This window comes from Pelophylax lessonae (assembly GCF_965119305.1).
Source record: "Pelophylax lessonae genome assembly, chromosome: 6".
Classification (NCBI taxonomy): Eukaryota; Metazoa; Chordata; class Amphibia; order Anura; family Ranidae; genus Pelophylax; species Pelophylax lessonae.
The window spans coordinates 16,946,826-16,968,830 of NC_138773.1; the positions used below are offsets into that span (position 1 = coordinate 16,946,826).

The 22,005-nt window shown below is 46.2% G+C and overlaps 1 protein-coding gene across 1 annotated transcript in view; it reads right to left on the reverse strand.

Annotated features, from left to right (window-relative positions):
• LOC309558456 (uromodulin-like) overlaps positions 1-22,005 on the reverse strand; it is a gene marked incomplete at its 3' end in the record, with an annotated part of 410,722 nt that overhangs the window by 370,121 nt on the left and 18,596 nt on the right. The window contains exon 3 of the mRNA XM_082261528.1: positions 19,710-19,853. Coding sequence (XP_082117654.1) covers positions 19,710-19,853 — 144 coding nt within the window. The remainder of the gene's footprint in view (positions 1-19,709; positions 19,854-22,005) is intronic.

A 22,005-nucleotide genomic window follows, 5' to 3' on the forward strand; every position in this document is an offset into this window, starting at 1 on the left:
TGAATCGTGTGCACACGAGAAAACTTTAGCGGTTAATGCTTTTAAAATGCAACAATTTAGGTCCAGGTGGTCCGCCTGGAATGTTTATGTTCAAAAAAGTAGTCCTCTATGACTTATCATCTTTGTTGTTGTTGTCTGATTGAGTCTAAGGAGACTCCACTGGGGCCATGGGCGGGTGGGGTGGAGGCGGGGCTAACTGGGGGGTCGCAGCAGGTTCCCTTTCGGGGCGTCCCCCTGGAGCGGCTTCTGTGTATTGATTGCCGCCAGTGGCCTCTTGGCTGCACAGCCTTGCGCCTCCCCCCCCCCTTTCCCTCAGAGGGTCCCAGTGATGGTTTGGATATATTGCGATGGTGTGCATTGTATAGAGTATAGCATTTTTATAGTTGCTGGCTACTGTGGGTCGACCCTTTAACCCCTTAATCTTTCCCTTTTGTATGGGACTTTCAGTTGTCTACTTGTTTATCTACCTTATTGATCTAACGTTGTTTACCATGTATGTTTGCAATACAATGTTTGTAACTCATTTTATTTTTGCAAAAATCCAAATAAAAAGATATTTAAAAAAAAAATTCTGTATCTGTGATATTACCTATAGCCTTCCATGGCCCAGCTATTGTCTACAATCCCTCACCTACCCTGCTGCAGCCGCTCACCAACACAGGGGAGCTGAGGCTGCAGGATCAGGCAACCAGACCAAACTGGACTAAAAATAGATAAGTACACATATCTTTTTTATGAAGGATAGGAGGAGGCGGAGGGAAACTTTGTAAGAATAGTTAGTATTAGCCTTATCTTCCATCTTAGGCTTCATGCACACAGCTGTTCAGGGGATATATAGCATGAAGATCCTAATGCCGTAATGCATCTCAATGGGTGGTGTACACAGCAGCAGTGGGTCCAAGAATGCCATTATACAGGATCTGCACACTGTATGGCCCTTGTACAGCTGTGTCCACGTGGCCTAAAACAATATCTTAAACACTAAACCCCCCTTTAAAGTATTGATGTCCTTAGCTTAGCAATGTAGTTTGTGAATACAAGTTCTGCTCAGAAAAATATTTTGCACATAAAGAACTCAATCCTATACAGTGCCAGGCTAGATCACTCAATGACTGCCAAATATGTTTGGTGATTAGTGATGAGCCGAACAACCCCCGGTTCAGTTCGCTCCAGAAGACCGCGAACAGAGGAAAAGTTTGTTCGAACAAACAAACTCCATTAAAGTCTATGGGACTTGAACGTCAAAAATCAAACAACATAATTTTGAAGGCTTAAATGCAAGTTATTGCCCCAAAAAAGTGTATGGGGGTCCGAGTACTGACCTGGGGAACATGTAGCAATGCAAAAAAAGTTTTCAAAAACAATCATTTTTAAAGGAGCAGTGATTAACTGATTTTAATGAGGCTTAAAGTGAAACTATAAAAATGAAAAATTCCTTCAAATATCATGCCTGGGGGGGTCCCCTGAATGTGTCTGTAAAGTAGTGCATCTGTACGGTGTATGTAGCCTGCTGCAGCAATAATGACATTTCTAAAGGAAAAAATGTCATATACAAATACACATACAAATTTCAAATCGCATGAACTTGTCATACAGGTGCAGAAAAATTGGGCCTTGGTTGTTGGTGGTGCCTGAACACCGCAACCCCTCACAGTTACTCTTGCTGGGCACAGGAACGGACCCTGCTGGTAAATATTCCATACAAATTTGAAATCACATGTACTTGTCACACAGGTGCAGAAAAATTGGGCCTTGGTTGTTGGTGGTGCCTGAACACCACAACCCCTCGCAGTTACTCTTGTTGGGCGCAGGAACAAGCCCTGCTGGTAAAAATTCCATACAAATTTGAAATCACATGTACTTGTCATACAGGTGCAGAAAAATTGGGCCTTGGTTGTTGGGGGTACCTGAACACCGCAACCCATCACAGCTACTCTGCTGGTAAAAACTCCATACCAATTTGAAATTGGCAAAGATCAAGTGTTGTATGTGTTCTAATCAGTGATCTAGTGGGGCGCTGTGCTGTCATCTGATCTGGCCAAGGTTGGGTGTCCGCTATGCAAAGCTGCTGGAGTGATGGGGACCTGGAAGGTTAGTATCGGCAGGAACTGAAACTCGGCCTTTGGTGTTGGTGGTGCCTGAACTAAGTAACCCCTCACAGTTACTCTTGCTGGGCGCAGGAACGGTACCTGCTGGTAAGAATTCCATACAAATTTGAAATCCCATGTACTTGTCATACAGGTGCCAAAAATGTGGCCTTTGCTGTTGGTGGTGCCTGAACACTGTAACCAACCCCTCACAGTTACTTTTGCTGGGCACAGGAACAGGACCTGCTGGTAAGAATTCCATACAAATTTGAAATCCCATGTACTTGCAGCAGCATGTCACTGACACTATGATCGAATAGTTCAGGTGACTCCTCCATGCATGATGATGGGGCGACAGAAGGAGTGGCTGTGGAGGAGTTTGTGGAATGGGCCGCTTTGGCAGCTGTGGTGGAAGGCAAACTACTGTGAGCGTGGGTGTCAGAGGACAAGGAGGATTAGGGCAGATATTTTATCCACTCCACCAACTCTTCTACATGTTGTGGCTGAATAAGGCAGGCAGCACCAGAAATAAAGGACAGGCGTGGCCCGCCTGCAGAGAATGCACCATGTTGACTGTGACCACCAATTTTCACTGCGGACACAGAGGCTGCTTGCACTGCTAATATGTACTGAAATGACCGATAGATACTCAATGGCTTGATATCTAATCAATTGCCCTATACATATAGATATAAATCACTATAGGGCATATGGAACTGACCGATAGATACTCAATGGCCTGATATCTAATCAATTGCCTCATATATAAATAGAGATCACTATAGTCTATACGGAACTGACTGATAGGTACTCAATGGCCTGATATCTAAAACATTGCCCTATATATAGATAGAGATCAATATAAGGTATACAGAACTGGCTGATAGATACTCAAAGGCCTGATATCTAATCAATTGCCCTATATTTAGAGAGAGAGCAATATAAGGTATACTGAACTAGCCGATAGATAATCAGTGGCCTGATATCTAATCAATTGTCCTATATATAGATAGAGATCACTATAGGGTATACTGAACTGACCGATAGATACTCAATGGCCTGATATCTAATCAATTTCCTCATATATAGATAGAGATCACTATAGTCTATACGGAACTGACCAATAGATACTCAATGGCCTGATATTTAATAAATTGCCCTATAGATATATAGAGATCAATATAGGGTATACGGAACTGACCGATAGATACTCCATGGCCTGATATCTAATATTGCCCTATATATAGAGAGAGATCAATATAGGGTATACGGAACTGACTGATAGATACTCAATGGCCTGATATCTAATCAATTGCCCTATATATAGAGAGAGATCAATATAGGGTATACAGAACTGACTGATATATACTCAATGGCCTGATAGCTAATTGATTGCCCTATATATAGATAGAGATCAATATAGGGTATACGGAACTGACCGATAGATACTCAATGGCCTGATATCTAATCAATTGCCCTATATATATATATATATATATATATATATATATAAAACATACACTATTGCTGCGCTCAAGGAAACATAAATGAACAATATAAAATCAGCAAATAAACATGCAAAACACTTGAGGGTAAAGCAGCCACACTAATCCGGAATGTGGCAGATTAAAAAAGGATAAAAATAGTAATTGTGGCGCTAAACCCTATTTATTAAAGTCCCAAATATATGTGAGAAAAGCAGTCCATATAAATCCGTCTCCACACTTGAGAAGAAATTCCAGAGTAGAAAAACCACCACCAGAAAGCACTCCAGCACCAATACTCCTTACCAGATGTAGTTGATCTCCATGACAGAGATCAAATGCGCATAACCGGTAAATAACAGAAGGCTTCCCCCAATGCTGTCCAATAGGCTCACAGAATGGTGTGGTATGCGGAAAAAAAAAGAGGACATGACCCCATGACGACGTCTATTACGACGAAACGTACGTCGGGTGGTGTGCTAGGTGACGCGTGTCGCAAGCGTGGAGGAGACAGAGCGGCCATCGTTTCGGTGGTCCGTGGTCAAGACACCCAGGAACATCGGGGAGGTCTCTGCCAATTGTCACAAATGCGAGATGTCTTCTTTCTTCCTGTAAGTTACCTAATATGTGAGTAGGAATAAAGCTTAAAAAGCAGTCTGCGCTATGTGATGTCCTCTTTTTTTTTCCGCATACCACACCATTCTGTGAGCCTATTGGACAGCATTGGGGGAAGCCTTCTGTTATTTACCGGTTATGCGCATTTGATCTCTGTCATGGAGATCAACTACATCTGGTAAGGAGTATTGGTGCTGGAGTGCTTTCTGGTGGTGGTTTTTCTACTCTGGAATTTCTTCTCAAGTGTGGGGACGGATTTATATGGACTGCTTTTCTCACATATATTTGGGACTTATAAATAGGGTTTAGCGCCACAGTTACTATTTTTATATATATATAAATATATATATATATATATATATATATATATATAGATAGATATATAGAGATCAATATAGGGTATACGGAACTGACTGATAGATACTCAATGGCCTGATAGCTAATCAATTGCCCTATATATAGATAGAGATCAATGTATGGTATATGGTCTATGGTATATACTGCATTACTGAATATACTTCACTATCTGATCTCTTAAGCTGTAAAAAGCACAAATCTCTCTCCCTGCCTAACTCACTACTAGCAATGTCTCTAATTAGACTACACTGTACTGTCTGATAAACTGCAAATAACTCTCCTCCCCCTGCCTCAAACACGATCCTGTCCCTGCCTGAAAAACACATGCCTCTCCCTACCTAACTCACTGCTAGCAATGTCTCTAGACTACACTGCACTATCTGACAAACCGCAAAAGACTGTTCTCTCCCTGTCTCAATCACTTGCTATCTCGACGCCCACACAGTCACACTACATGCTGTGGATGTGTGAACAGCCTTTATATAGTGTGGGGCGTGTACTTAGCCCCTGAGCCATGATTGGCTAAAGGCAGCCTGCCTTTGTCCAATCATGGCAGAGATGATTTGATTGGCCAAAGCATGGAGGTCAGGGTGCAAGCTTTGGCCAATCACATAACGCACTGTACGAGCCAAGCGCACGCAGTGCATTATGGATGCGGGTTCTCGAATTTCCAGCGAAGAAGCACATTTGTTCGTCATTCGACGAACGAGTGAACAGCCAATGTTCGAGTCGAATGTGCGTTCAACTCGAACGCAAAGCTCATCCCTATTAGGGATTTGATCATCCCAAATAAGGATTCAAAGTGGAATGTTGTACATTTTATAATCTTAAGCCTCGTACACACGCACCGATTGTTGGCCGTAAATTTTCGGCCAACGTCCGATCGGCCGATTGTCGGCTTGTTAGTATGATGCTTCCGACAACCGACTGCGACTTTGCGGCCGAACAAAATCTGGTGTGCATGCTATAAAATTTTTGTTGGCCGTCAACGGAACGGCCGATTGTTCATCAGTCAGTACAGATTTCGGCAGACAAAAATCAGATGAGCAAGACTGGGCATGCTCAGAGAAGAAAAAACACACGGAAAGTCAACCATCACATGACATCACTTCTGAAGTTGGTTGTTGTTGGCCGAAAAAATTCCTGTGCAGTCTAGAGCACATTTCAACCAACACAACAACACTGGACAAAAGGCGGCCGATCGGTCGGCCAACAATCGGTGCGTGTGTACGAGGCTTTAATTACTGCACCCTTTATACACTGCTGAACTTTGTAACCTTGGTTTTATTATGTTCATCTGGCTATGGAAGAGGTTCAAATTTGCTGTTACCAGGGGGTCATGGTACATCCTATGTCCTGCGTCTTTTCAGTATACTTTCCTAACAAATGAATGCATGAATTCGTGCAGTTCATGGCCTTTGAACATAGGTCAATTTGCCTACAATATCCAATAGGGATTTTTTGGACAAACCAATCCCCTCACTATAAAATTGTGGATTCCCAGCAACCATATTCACAATGTGCTGTAGCTCTGATAGAAAAAGCATAAGGAGTGCTGCTGATAAGCTGCACAGGGAAAGATAAATGTAGGGCTTCTAGGGACTGACAGGTCTCCTAAAGAAAATGTAAACCATTACTAAGCAGAGGCGGCTCTAGGCTTTGTGAGGCCTTAGGCAAAACTTAGACATGAGGCCCTACTCACGCCCATAATGGCAAAATAATTCAAGCAATTCAATTTTATAATACATTGCACTCAACAGTGTACAATGAACTGATGGCAATTCACCCATGGCCAGTCCAGCTTTGTCATTTGATCATATCCTGCCAGGACATGCACTGCAACACAAGCTCCCTCTGTATAGTGATTGTCACTTACTTCCTATACCTGGGATGAGAGAGAGAGGAATGAGAGAGAGAGAGAGGGATGAGAGAGGGATGGGAGAGAGGGATGAGAGAGAGGGAGAGGGATGAGAGAGAGGGAGAGGGATGAGAGAGGGATGAGAGAGAGGGAGAGGGATGAGAGAGAGGGAGAGGGATGAGAGAGAGGGAGAGGGATGAGAGAGGGATGAGAGAGAGGGAGAGGGATGAGAGAGAGTGAGAGGGATGAGAGAGAGGGAGAGGGATGAGAGAGAGGGAGAGGGATGAGAGAGGGATGAGAGAGAGGGAGAGGGATGAGAGAGAGGGAGAGGGAGAGGGATGAGAGAGGGATGAGAGAGAGGGAGAGGGATGAGAGAGAGGGAGAGGGATGAGAGAGAGGGAGAGGGATAAGAGAGAGGGAGAGGGATGAGAGAGAGGGAGAGGGATGAGAGAGGGATGAGAGAGAGGGAGAGGGATGAGAGAGAGGGAGAGGGAGAGGGATGAGAGAGGGATGAGAGAGAGGGAGAGGGATGAGAGAGAGGGAGAGGGATGAGAGAGAGGGAGAGGGATGAGAGAGGGATGAGAGAGGGATGAGAGAGAGGGAGAGGGATGGATGAGAGAGAGGGATGGGAAATAGGGATGGATGGGAGAGAGGGATGGATGGGAGAGAGGGATGGATGGGAGAGAGGGATGGGAAATAGGGATGGATGGGAGAGAGGGATGGATGGGAGAGAGGGATGGATGGGAGAGAGGGATGGGAAATAGGGATGGATGGGAGAGAGGGATGGATGGGAGAGAGGGATGGGAAATAGGGATGGATGGGAGAGAGGGATGGATGGGAGAGAGGGATGGATGGGGGAGAGCAGACAGAAGAAGGCTTTTTGTTCTGCACTCCTGTGTGTGATCAGGATAACATGTGATGCCGGTGTGTGTGGGCTCCAGGAGTCGGTCTGGTCACATAGAAGAGGAGTTGTTTGCATGCAGGGGCTTGCGATGGACAGAGCAGTCTTGTGTCAGTGTGCAATAATCCTTTTATTAGACTCACCATAATCCCTGAACTCGTCAGATCGCCATCACAACTAGCATCTGTATTGCTTTGCCGGGTGAAAGCACAACACACGTGGAGGGCGGGGCTTCACCTACCAGTTAACCCCGCAGCCTGCAGCTCATTGGTCCCTGGCTTTCTCTCCTGTCATGTGCAGAGCGGCCGAGGGACAGTGACTCACCTCGGGCTCGGTTCTCCCTTCTTGCAGCTAAGGGGGGGGGCGGGGGTCAGTCAAGTCAATGTTAGTGCAGAGTCCCGGCGTGAGAAGTTTGGTCCCGCACATCCGCAGCCAGCGCCATCCTTCCCGATGCTGGTGTCTCCCCTTCCTCCTTCAGGCAAATCAGGCGGCTGCGAGGCCCCAATGAGTGCGAGGCTTTAAAGAACTGAGGGTAGGGGGACTCTTTGCAACCTGTCCGCATGCACTACAGTGATACTGGCTGCATGTATTTTTTGCACAGGGCATATTTTCTAAATGTTGATAGCTGCTATTTTTTTTTTCACAGGTCTTTTTCAAAGCAGACCTATGGAAATGGAAGGCCTACTCTACTGAAAGTCCCCCACCCACCAAGGTCAAATTGCCTGCAGTGGTGATTAAAAAATAAATATTTTGCAAAAAAAAGAAACATACTTCTGCCCTGTCTTCCAATGATTCCAGAAGGTATGCCTCCATTCACACTGGGGCGACCTGTCAGGCGACCAGCCTTCCACAGAGAAGCTGCGGACCCATTCTAATAGGAGCGACACAAGTCGCTCCGACTTAGAAAAAGGGTCCGGAGCTTCTTTGGGGCGACCCGGAGCGACCTGCATAGACTTCAATGTTATGAAGTCCGTGCCGGCCGCTCCGAGGTCGCGGTGCGAGCTGCGCACCGTGACCTGTGAGGTCGCCCCGGGAAGTAGTGTCACCCCAGTGTGAACGGGGCCTATGAGTGACCTAACCGTGCCTCCCCAGTACCTCCTGGAATAGCTTGATGCTCAAAATCCCATTGAAAATGTACCCTTGTAATGGGCTGGAATGCATTCTGGACATTCACAAAGAAAAAAAAAATGCATCTTAATTATCAGCATAAATGTAATTGCAGACAGATACCATTGAAATAATCTCTCCAAGAATGAAAAAAATAATGTTTCAGTGTTTTATTAATGATATAGAGGTGGGAACCATTAGCTTAGTTTCAGTGTTTACTTGTATGTAGGTATCGTTTAGCCTCCCTACATAAGTGGCACTGTTCTGCGGCCACCATGCAGATAGAGCAGAGAACAAGGGGGAACTTATGTTCCTCTGTGGCCTCCGTTGGCGTCATGAGGAAAGCAGCTGTCCAATTGGATGCTGCTGTGTTAAATGACCTCAGCAGCCATCTTTAGTGTGTTCAAAAAAATGCACTGTTCCCCTTCAGTTTGCATGCATGTGCCTAGCATAGGGAGAGGTTCCAGTGTTGGAGGAACAGAATAGGGACTGCTCACCAGTGCCACAGACAGGAGCCTTTCTGTATCTAGATGCCTTGTTGCAAGCCTGATTTCCAGCTGCCTCCTCTGTCAGATGCTGTCAGCACTATAAATAGCTTCAAGCATCTCCTGCACATTTCTATGTAAGTGCTGTTTAGTTGTGCCACATAGACTCTGTTACTACCTTGTTGGATCTTTCACATTAATACACTTCATTATGATCCTTGGTCTTCATGTGCCTACTCTCCGCTTCAGTTACCCTATGATTGGACCTCACCTACACTTGGAGTCAGCAGGATACGCCCCAACTCAGCGGCTGGCATTGACAGGGGAACAGGGGTCATCATGGTGTCATTAGGAGTGACATTGGCCCTGGTGTCCAAATTGCCCTGGGATATTGAGGAATGCTGCTCATCTCCAGAAGGCCTCTACCAGGTACCTACCCAGCTGATTGCAGAATTGGCTATTAATTCTTTGGTGGATGTTGCCCCCCAAGTGGTCATGCTGCAACCATAGGATGCATGTTCTAGCTTAGAATTAATCATGGCACAGCTAGAGGGTCTGTTTGGGGAGAATGTGATCATGACTGAGTTGAAACACAAGTCTTTTATCCAGAGACAACTAGAGGGCGCAAGAAAACCAGACCACACAAAGATGCAAGTAAAATAAAGCAGTTTATAAATGCAACAATAATAACCGCACAGCAAGAGAGAGGAGCAAAATCTAGAACAGCCTGGGTCAAGTTTGAGTCCAGGAATGGGTAGTCATCCAAGCCGAGATCAAGTCCAGAAGCCGGGTCGTCAATCGATGCAGGGTCATCTGCCGATGTGGAATCAAGAGCCAGGAAGTTCGTCAGCCAAGCCAAATCATGCATAGAAAAACCACAGAGATCAAAGGACTGCTAGCAGTGTTGCACATTGGAGCCTCATCGCAAAAGCAAGGTCTGAAAGCCATCAGGTGATATATGTATAGACAGGTGTGCAACATCATCACTGAGTGTCACCCAGACAGCAGACAAGTGATGATGCAAACAGAGCTTATAAGAGACAGCAGTCTGCACATGTCCAGGATGGCTGCCAACAGAAAGGCAAGGTAAGACCTTGACAGTACCCTCTCCTCAACTGCCCCTCCTCTGTGAAGCAAAAAACGGTTTCCGAGGAAAGCAAACATGGAAAGCGTGGAGCGCTCCTCAGGACCATAGCTCTTCCAGTGAACCAGGTATTGAACCTGACCTCGGAACAGACAAGAATTCAAGATGTTGCTAACCTTATACTCCTTATGATTACCCACAGGAAGTGAAAAAGTATAGCGATTGCAAACCAGTGGCTTCAAAAGTGACACATGAAAGACATTGGAGATACGCATGCCAGGAGGAAGATCAAGGGCATAGTCCACCGGATTCACCTTACGGAGGATGCGAAAAGGACCAACAATATAAGGTGCCAGTTTAGGGGTGGGCACCCTGAAGTTGAGATTACGGGCAGACAACCACATCACCTCCCCGACCTGGTAAGAAAGGAGCAGATAAATGTCTCCGGTCTGCCGGGAGCTTCTGACGCTGTGCAGAGACCCGTAAAGACTCTTGAATCTGCACCCGAGAGGAATGGAGGACATGAAGGTGATCCTCCACAGCCAGAATGTCCTGTGGCGAGAACAACTCGGGCAACACAGCCGGTTGGAACCCATAATTGGCCATGAATGGAGACATTCCGGAGGATGAGTTGACGGCAGAGTTCCGGGAAAAAAGGAAAAATTGATCCAGAGCTTAGTTGGAACGTTCAGCGGCACCATTGGACTGGGATGAAGGGCAGAGGAGAAGGAAAGTCGAATACCCAACTGGGAGCAAAAGGCACGCCAGAACCTAGAGACAAACTGACTCCCACAGTCTGAGACAATCTCCTTAGGCAACCTGTGTATGCGAAAAACCTCCCTGGCGAACACTGAGGCAAGCTTCTGAGCGGTAGGCAGCCGCTTAAAAGTAACACAGTGGCACATTTTGGAAAACCGGTCGACAACCATGAGGATAACCGTGTAACCTCGAGATGCGGGAAGTTCCACAATAAAATCCATGTCCAGGTGAGACTAGGGACGCTCCCCATTGGGAATGGGATGCAGTAGGCCCAAGGGAAGGTGCCGCAGAGATTTGTTCTGGGCACAGACCGAACAAGCAGCCACATACGCAGCAACATCAGTGCAGAGAGATGGCCACCAGAACTGATAAGAAATAGCCGAGGACATCTGGTTCTTACCAGGATGACCAGCAGTCTTGGAATTGTGGTATGTGTGCAACAGTCTTACTAGGGATGGAGACGCTTGCTTTACAGGCGGGTGTCTCACTCAAAGTCCCCATTTGCCATTGGCATCTTTGTTGAAGGGATGGGAGTGTGTGTCTCCCAGCTGATCACATTTAGTTTGCACCCCATGGCTTTTCTGTGCAGCCATGTGTTTTTCGTTGCCAGTCGTGGATCGGAGCAGGTGGGGGAGGATTGGGCCGCCTCCAATCCCATCTGTTTCCAATCCATCTATTAGCAAGCATGTACTTCCATTGTGAAGGCACTTATACACTCAGGTTGAGAAGTGTTATTTAGTGTTAGGTTCTGCAAGAACGCAGGATGCCTTGTCGCTGGCCTTGCAGCTTCCACATGCATTTGCAAATATGTGTTAACTAAACTCCTGCTTTTAACTTATTTGTTAGACAGGTTTATCTTGGTTTGTTAGCAGACTGGTGGGTAAGTATTTCAAACTAGGGATCGGCTGTTTTTCACACACCCTCATTTATCCCATCTTGCTTTTCAGTTTGACAGTCTGATGCGCAACCCCTCAGGAACAAAACATTTGCGAGCAGGTCCCTCAGTGGGAGCAACACTTTCCACAAAAGGAGAGGTTAACTTGGTGCGGATGGCAGCCAGGATATGATCTCAAGGTATGACCGATGTCGGCACGGAGTCCTCCCTGGACAACTCAGAATACTGGCGAGACAAGGCATCAGCTTTAACATTCTTGGAGCCGGGCAATAGGAGACCACATAGTTAAAACGAGACAAGAATAAGTCCCATCTGGCCTGATGGGGTGTGAGCCTCTTGGCCTCTGAAAGATTAGTCAGATTCTTATGATCGGTGAGAATGAGAACTGGAACCACAGAACCTTCGAGCAAGTGTCGCCACTCCTTGAGAGCCAGGATAATGGCCAAGAGCACTCTGTCTCCAATCTCGTAGTTGCATTAAGCTGGGGACAGCTTCCTGGAGCACAAGGAAGTAAGGGTCCATCAGGTGTCTGACGCTGAGACAGGAGGGCGCCTACTCCTGTCTCAGACGCATCCACCTCTAGGACAAAGGGCAAACCAGGATTAGGATGAGACAGAATGGGAGCCGAAGTGAAAGCAGGCTTGAGGGCCTTGAAAGCCTGGATAGCAGCAGGCATCCAATTGTGGGGATTACTGCCCCTCTTGGTCAGATCTGAGATAGGTTTGGCCAAAGAGGAAAAGTTCCTGATAAATTTCTGACAGTAGTTGGCAAACCCAAGGAAATGCTGAATGGAACGGAGACTACTAGGGTGAGTCCACTGTAGAACAGCCAAAACCTTCTGAGGGTCCATAGAGAACCCCTCAGCAGAAATGATGTAGCCCAAGAAGGCAACCTGAGACAGGTGGAATTCACATTTCTCAAGCTTACAGAAAAGCCCATTCTCACGTAACTGTTGCAGCACCTGTCAGACACCCAGGTAGTGTGATTCAATGGAGTCAGAGTAAATCAAGATGTCGTCCAAATATACTACCAAGCAATGCTGCAACATATCACGAAAGACATCATTGATGAACTCCTGGAAGACAGCGGGCGCATTCCACAAGCCAAAGGGCATTACTAAATATTCATAATGACCGGTTCTGGTATTAAACACGGTCTTCCACTCATCGCCCTTCTTGATCCTTGTAAGGTTATAGGCAGCCCTTAGGTCAAGCTTGGTAAAGACCGTTGCTCCCTTGAGGCAGTCAAACAATTCAGTAATCATTGGAATCGGGTATGCATTCTTGACCGTGATGCAATTGAGACTCCTATAATCAATGCAAGGTCTCAACTCACCCCCCTTCTTCTTTATGAAGAAAATTGTGGCACCCACTGGAGAAGTGGACTTGAGAATGTGCCCTCGTGCATGCGCATTCACCACGCACTCATCCATGGCCTTATTCTCTGCAATGGAGAGAGGATGAACCCTGCCACTAGGGGAAATGGCACTAGGTTGCAAGTCTATGGCATGATCGTATTGACGATGAGGAGGAAGAGTACCAGCACGCACATTGTCAAATACATCTTGATACTCATGATATTCAGTATGCAATACTAAATTTGAGGCGGTACAAAGTACCTAAACAGGCCCATGAATACAAACACCGCCACTCTGTGGAGACCTAGAGAGGATCTCAATTGACTGCCAATCAAAGGTCAGATTATGTTTCTGAAGCCAAGGGTGCCCTGAAACAACAGAGTAGTGTGGGAATGATATTACCTGGAAACAAGCTGACTCTCTGTGAACAGCCCCTATTGCCATTTCAACTGGAACAGTTTTGTGGGTAACCTGTGCCTGTTGCAGGGGTCTTCTATCAATCACCTCAATGACCAGTGGAGCAACATGGGGCTGCAAGGGTATGGAATTTGCAGCAGAAAACAGCACCAGAGTCTACCAATGCCTGGGTAACCACTGAGCCTGCTGCCCAGGAGAGGACAACTGTAATTAGCGATTTATATTTACGGGAAACCGTTGATGAGGAAACTCCACCTAAGATCTGCCCCCCGACAGGATCTTAGGTGCGAGCGTTTCCCATTCGGGTAGGACAAGATTTCAGGAAATGTCCACAAAGGCCACAATACAGACACCGGCCCTCCCTCCTCCTAAAGGCCCGCTCAGCCTCAGAAAGGCGAGTGAACCCTAGCTGCATGGGTTCACAGCCCCAGACGCACCATCCCCAGGATCTGTAGGAGGTGAGGGAGGAATGGGTGGGAAAAAAACGTAGGAGCCAATCTGGTAGGAGGCCTCCGCAAGTACTCCTTAAATAATGGTCTCTACCTGAGCCTGGTATCAATCAAAATCAGGAAGGAAATGAGAGCCTCAAGCTCATCAGGGAGATCCTTGGTCATGATCTCATCCTTCAATGCATCGGAGAGACCATGAGAGAAGACAGCCACCATAGCCTCATTATTCCAGCCAACCTCTGCTGCCAGGGTACGAAATTCGAAGGCATACTCGGCAACGGTTCGAATGCCCTGTTGAATGAACAGGAGCAGCTTAGCAGCAGAAGCAGAGTGAGCAGGCACATCCTACCCTACAAAAGGAGGCAATAAAACTTGGGTAATCAAGAATCACGGAATTATCGTTCTCCCATAAGGGATTTGCCCAGGCCAAGGCCTTGTCCGAGAGCAACAAAATTAGGAAGCCCACCTTGGACCTGTCAGAGGGAATGCCTGAGGAACCATCTCAAAATAAATGCTCACTTGGTTTAGGAAGCCACAACACTGATTCGGTTCACCCCATAGTGCTGCGGGAGGGGGGCTGAACCAGTCATCCCTCTGGTAGCAGTGACTTCAGCTGCAGGAGAAGGAGTGGAAACAGGAGCAGCAGCGGGTGCAAACACAGGAGGAACCACCAGCCTAGCAGCACCAGGAGCAAGGTGTGCTGTGCGTGCAAGTAACGTCTGCAACGCCTGAACGAACTGACCAAAAAGGTGATCTTGTTGATCGAGCCTGGTAACCAGCATGGGAAGCATAGGAGCACCTGCATTGTCAGGATTCATGGCCCTTGCATACTGGCAGGGTGCCAGGAAACCAGACCACATGAAGATGCAAGTAAAATAAAGCAGTTTATAAATGCAACAATAATAATCGCACAGCAAGAGAGAGGAGCAAAATCAAGAACAGCCGGGGTCAAGTTCGGAAGCGGGTAGTCATCCAAGCCGGGATCGAATCCAGGAACAGGTAGTCATCCAAGCCGAGATCGAGTCAAGAAGCGGGTAATCTGCTGAAGCTGGATTGTCAACAGATGCGGGGTCGTCTGCCGATGCGGAATCAAGAGCCAGGAAGGTCGTCAGCCAAGCCAAATCATGCACGGAGAAACCACAGAGATCAGAGGACTGATAGCAGTGATGAACCTTGGAGCACAAATGCAAGGGCAAGATCTGAAAGAAGCCCTCAGGTGATATATATATATAGTCAGGTGTGCAACATCATCATTGAGCAACACCCAGGCAGCAGACAAGTGATTATTCAAACATAGTTTATAAGAGACAGCAGTCTGCACATGTCCCAGATGGCTGCCAACAGAAAGGCAAGGTAAGACCTTGACAGCGAGATCCTAACTCACTGTTCTGTAGCCCTCCAAAAATTATAAAAATGATTGGCGAAGAAAGACTTGCAAGGGAATGGAGTAGCTCATTTATAGGGAATTGAGATGCTCAGCAATAGGAGATATAGGAGCTTAGATATGGGACATCGAAGAGCTCAATTATGGAGGATGGAGGAGCTTACCTATGGGGATAGAGGAACTCGGCTATGGGCGTGGGGGGGGGGGGGGTGGAGTAGCTCAGCTGTGCAAGAGAGAGGAGCTCAGCTTTAGAGGATGCAGAAGCTCAGCTATGGGGGAAATGGAGAAGCTAATCTATGAGGGATGGAAGAGCTCAGCTATGTGGAATTGAGGAGCTTAGCCAATTGGGGGATGGAGAAGCTCAGCTATGAGTAGGGATGGGCTTCGTGTTCGAATCAAACCTAAGTTTGACTCCAACACAGCCTGTTCGCTGAACAAATAGGTTTCTGCGCCGGAACTTCAAGTTCCCACATCCATAATGCACTGCGCACTGGCAGTGCATTATGTGATTGGCCAACGCATAGACTCTGCCCTCCATGCTTTGTCCAATCAAATCATCTGTGCCATGATTGACCAAAGGCAGGTGCCTTTAGTCATGGCTCAGGGGTGGCTGTTAAACTCACTACACTCTCCCTGAAGGAATTCCACTTATAAATCACCCACTGGCCAAGAGAATCAAATCCACAACCTCTCAATTGCAAGCCTGGTATTCTACGCCAACGTCAAGCCTGCTTAGGCTGAACACACTATCCCTGCCTAACTAACTAACTTCTATCTCTAGAATTAGTTAGGCAGGGAGAGTGTGTTCAGCCTAAGCAGGCTTGACAGTGGCGTAGGTGGTAGAATACCAGGCTTGCATTTGAGAGGTTGTGGGTTTGATCCCTTGGCCAGCGGGTAATTTATAAATGGAATTCCTTCAGGGAGAGTGTAGTGAGTTTAGCAGCTAGTGTAGGATAGTTAATAATACATTGCTGGCAGGGAGGGAGATTTTTGCTTTTTACAGTTTGTTGAGATCAGATAGTGCAGTGTATATCACAAAGTTTTATATATATATATATATATATATATATATATATATATATATGCATACATACACATAGGCACTTCAGTTTATATCAGTTTATGTCAGTATTGCTGAAAAAAAAAACACTGTGGGGTCTCCCCCCAGTCCATACCAGGCCCCTCAGGTCTGGTATGGATTTTAAGGGGAACCACGCGCCAAAATAAAAAAATAAAACTGCATGGGGTTCCCCTAAAATCCATACCAAACCCTTATCGAAGCACACAGCCTGACTGGCCAGGATGAGGGTGGGGGAGAGCGAGCGTCCTCCCTCCTTAACCATACCAGGCCACATGCCCTCAACATGTGGGGTGGGTGCTTTGGGGCAGGGGATATCCCCCCCTATAAATTACATGACATCAGTAATTTATTCACTGCACCTGAGCAGTGCATTATGGGGTGCTCGTGACATCAGATCCCTATAAAAGAGCTGTCAAACTCAAACAGCTCATTAGCGCGGGAGACATCTTAAGAAGCAGGAGCTTTTTTTTTTTTTTTGGTAGCGGGCGGGCGACCTGATCATCGAGGGACACTATTTTTTTATTTTTATTTTGTAATAAAGAACCCAATATCCATTCACATAGCGGGGGAGCCGGGATCTGGGGGCCCCCTTGTTAAAGGAGGCTTCCAGATTCCAATAAGTCTCCCCCCCGCAGACTCCCACAACCAGAGCCAATGGTTGTCGGGAAGAGACCCCTGTTCCCATCAACATGGGGGCAAGGTGCTTTGGGGTGGGGGGGCAAAGCTCCCCTGCCTCAAAGCACCAACTCCCCTGTTAAGGGCATGTGGCCTGGTATTGTTCAGGGGGGGGGCGCTCGCTTGCCCCTACCCCCATCCTGGCCAGCCAGGCTGTGTGCTCGGATAAGGGTCTGGTATGGATTTTAGGGGGAACCCCATGCCGTTTTTTTTTTTTTTTTTAAATTATGGCGTGGTGTTTTTTTTTTTTTTTTTTTATCTGTGTTGCCAGGACCTGACAATACATTACAGCCACGAGCAAGTTTAAATTACACTTTTTCCTTTAGAAATGTCAGTATAGTCGCAGCAGGCTACAGACATCGCACAAATGCGTCGCTTTACAGGCACATTAAGGGGGCCCCCCAGGCACGATATTTAAAGGAATTTTTCATTTTTATTGATGGACAGAAGACCTCAGCTATGGGGAAAGGAAGAGCTTAGCTATGGGAAATGGGGAAGCTCATCTATGGAGGATGAAGGAGCTTGGTTATGGAGGATGGAGGAGCTCAGCTATGGGGGATTGAAAAGCTCAGCTATGGAGAATGGAGGAGCTCAGCAATTGGGTAATGGAGTATTTCAGCTATGCGGGATAGATAGCTTGGCTATAAGGGACAGAGGACACTCCGCAATGGGAGATAGAGAAGCTTAGATACAGACGATGGAAGAGCTCAATTAACCACTTACCGCATACTGACGTAGGTCTACGTCAGCAAACTTTGCGGTAGTGTACCGGGATGATGCCTCTAGCTAGAGGCATCATTCCGGTACCGTGGTTTGAAGCCGACGGTTGGCTTTCCGTCGGTACCGACCGATGCGGCTCGGGAGCCGCTCGATCGGTACCCGGGGGGGCGGGAGGGGACGTCCCCCCCCCTCCCGCCGCCTTCCGTGGCTTTGCCCGGGGCTCCCGTCCCACCGGGAGCCCCGAGCACCCAGCCGGCGCGTCCGCCGGCTGGATGGAGTCCCGATGAATGCCGGAAACAGCATCGATCGGGGCTCCGTTGACGTAACCCGGAGGCGGCGTCCATGACGTCACTTCCGGGTTAGTGTGCTGCAAAAGGCGGCAAATTTAAAAATCGGCTGTATGCAAAAACGCCGTTTTTGGTGTTTTGCATACAGGGAAGTGTAGTGGAGGGGTCTAGGGTCTTTTAGACCCTCGATCCCTCCATAAAGTGTACCTGTCACGACATATTGCTGTCACAAGGGATGTTTACATTGCTTGTGACAGCAATAAAAGTGATCGGATTTTTTTTTTTTTTAAAAACTGTAATAAAGTTAAAAAAAGAAATAAAATAAATGGGAAAAAAAAAATAAAAATTTAGCCGCCCCGTCACCGTTAGCTCGCGCACAAAAAAAAATGTATACGCAAGTCGAGCCGCAAATGAAATCGCTGTTCAAACCACACATGTGAGGTATCGCCGCGATCGCCAGAGTGTGAGCAATAATTTAAAAAAAAAAGCTACAGTCTACCTCAAAACTGGTAACCGTTAAATAAATTTAAAGCGTCGCAGATTGAGATCTCTATTGACCGTAGTTTGTCGACATCCCACGGGGGGGCGCAATTTTAAACCGTAACATGTTGGGTATCTATTTACTCGGCGTGACATGTTCTTTCACAATATACAAAAAAAATGGGCTAACTTTACTGTTTAGTATTTTTTAAATGCAGTGAAATGTGATTTTTCAAAATGTTTCCAAAAAAATGGCGCTTTATAGACCGCTTCGCAAATACCGCGTGACAAAAATTATTGCAATGACCGACATTTTATTCTCCAGAGTCTTTGCTAAAATAATATATATAATGTTTGGGGGTTCTAAGTTGTTTTCTAGGAAAAAATACTGGTTTTAACGCGTGAACAAAAAGTGTCCGAAATAGGGCTGGGGCTTAAGTGGTTAAGGAAGATGGAGAAGCTTACCTATAGGAACAATGGAACTCGGCTATGGGGGATGGAGGAGCTCAGCTGTGGAAGAGAGGGGAGCTTAAACGGTGGAGGATGGAGGAGCTCAGCTATGGGGGAAATGGAGGAGCTCATCTATGAGGGATGGAGGAGCTTAGCTATGGGGAATGGACAAGCTCAGCTATGGGGGATGGAGGAGCTCAGCTATGAGGGATGAAAGAGCTCAGCTATGGAGGATGGAGTAGCTCAGTAATGTGGGGTAGATAGCTTGGATACGGGGGGCAGAGGACCTCAGCTATGGGGAAAGGAAGAGCTTAGCTATGGGAAATCGAGAAACTCATCTATGGGGGATGGAGGAACTTGGTTATGGAGGAGCTCAGCTATGGAGGAGCTCGCTATGGGTTTTAGAAGAACCCAGCTATAGGGGATGAAGGAGCATAGCTATGGGGGATGGAGGTCCCTGAAAAGGGCACATAACCACAATTTGAGGTTAGAAGAAAGAAGGTTTCACCTTAGATTGAGCAAAGGGTAAAAATGTGGAACTCCCTCCCCCAGGAAGTAGTACTAGTTGACAGTGTTGACATCTTCAAGAAACATTTAGATGTCTTCCTCAGGAAGCAGAATATACAGGGCTATGGGAATTGTTAGAGAATAAAAATTACGCACACACATAAAAAATGAACTGGATGGACCTATGTATTTTTTAACTCTATAACCCATGTAAATATAATTTATAATATTAGAACAAAACAACAAGTAAAGTACTGATTTTGTATTTACCTGCAAAGTCCAGGACTACTGAACTATATTGTCGTGTAACACAGGGGAATCTGGCTGATACAGAATCCAGAATTCTTCCCAAGAAGTATGCAGCATCCCCATAGGTCAGAATTGTATCCAACAACACAGTAAGGGAGGTCCCCTCTGTAACAAAAATTGTTCAGATAAAACATTTTTCTATTGATATTTTTTTAAAACACATTCTGAATCGCTGATATTATTGCAGCAAAAGATGGTAAAGATGGCAGTTAAAGATGGTGCTGACATTTTTTTTTTTTTGTTTGTTCGGCAGTAGATACAGTGCCTTGAAAAAGTATTCATACCCCTTGAAATTTTCCACATTTTGTCATGTTACAACCAATAACGTAAATGTATTTTATTTGGGATTCTATGTGATAGACCGACACAAATTGGCACATAATTGTGAAGTGGAAGGAAAATGATTAATCGTTTTTAAAATGTTTTACAAATAAATATCTAAAAAGTGTCGCGTGCATCTGTATTCAGCCCCCTTTACTCTGATACCCCTAACTAAAATCGAGTGGAACCAATTGCCTAATTGGTAAATAGAGTCCACATGTGTAAAATGGAATCTTAGTATAAATACAGCTGTTCCGTGAAGCCTTCAGAGGTTTGTTAGAGCACCTTAGTGAACAACCAGCATCATGAAGGCCAAGGAACACATCAGACAGGTCAGAGATAAAGTTGAAGAGAAGTTTAAAGCAGGGTTAGGTTATAAAAAAAATATATCCCTAGCTTTAAACATCGCATTGAGCACTGTTCAATCATCTGAAAAATAGAAAGAATATGGCACAACTGCAAACCTACCAAGAGGCCCATGATAACTCCGGAGGAGCTGCAGAGATCCACAGATCAGGTGGGAGAATCTGTCCACAGGACAACTATTAGTCATGCACTCCACAAATTTGGCCTTTATTGCCTTTAACCACTTGCCGACCGGTCACGTTGACCGTACTGCGGCAAAGGGGCTCGATTCCGTCCAGTGACGTAGTACTACGTTGCTGGACTCCTCCCCCTGTAGGAGGCGAGCTCCCGCTGTTTTCAGTCACAGCGGGAGTCAGGCCAGGGGAGGAGCGGTGGCGATCACTGCTGCTCTTCCCCGATCGTCGGGGAATCTAGTTTGGAGATCCGCCCGCCTGTGTAAACAAAGCGGGCGGATCTCCTAAGTGACAGGGAGTGACAGATTGCAGGGTTCAGCATAGCTGAACATGTGATCTGTCCCTGTGTCACTCAGTCACCCCCCCCCCCCCCACACATGTCAGTAAGCACCAGGCATACATTAACCCCTCCCTCTCCAATAAAATTAACCCCTTCACTACCAGTGTATTTTTACAGTAACAGTGAATATTTATAGCACTGATTACTGCAGTAATGTCACTGGTACCCCCAAAAGTGTCAAAAATGTCAGTCAAGGGTCCGATCTGTCCGCTGCAATGTCGCAGTACCGCAAAAAAATCGCAGATCGCCGCCATTATGCGTTAAAAAAAACCACCAAAAATTACAGAAATCTTTCCCTTAGTTAGTAAACGCAATAACTTTTTCGCAAACCAATCAAAATACACTTATTGTGATTTTTTTTTACCAAACATGGGTAGCAGAAAACGAATTGGCCAAAATTTTTAAAAAAATTTGATTTTTACATTTTTTTTTGGGGGGGGGGATTTCATATAAAAAAAATGTAAAAAATATTGTTAATCGCACAGGTGATCAAATACCACCAAAAGAAAGCTCTGTTTGTGAGAAAAAAAGGACATAAATTTCGTTTGGGTACAGCATTGCACGACCGCGCAATTGTCAGTTAAAGTTGCACAGTGCCGAATCACAAAAAGTGGCCTGGACGAAAGACAGCAAAATCCTCCGGTGGTAAAGTGGTTAAAGCCTTGAGAAGTCCCCTTTGCAGTTTGCAAGAAGCCATGTTGGGTACACAGCAAACATGTGGAAGAAGGAGCTCTGCTCAGATGAGACCACAATTTAACTTTTTGGCCTAAAAGCAAAACGCTATATGTGGTGGAAAACGAACACTGCACATCACCCTGAACACACCATCCCCACCGGGAAACATGGCGGTGGAAGCATCATGTTGTGGTGATGCTTTTCTTCAGCAGGGACAGGGAAGCTGGTCAGAGTTGATGGGAAGATGGATGGAGCCAAATACAGGGCAATCTTAGAAGAAAACCTGTTAAGAGTCTGCAAAAGACTTGAGACTGGGGCGGAGGTTCACCTTCCAGCAGGATGACAAACCTAAACATACAGCAAGAGCTACAATGGAATGATT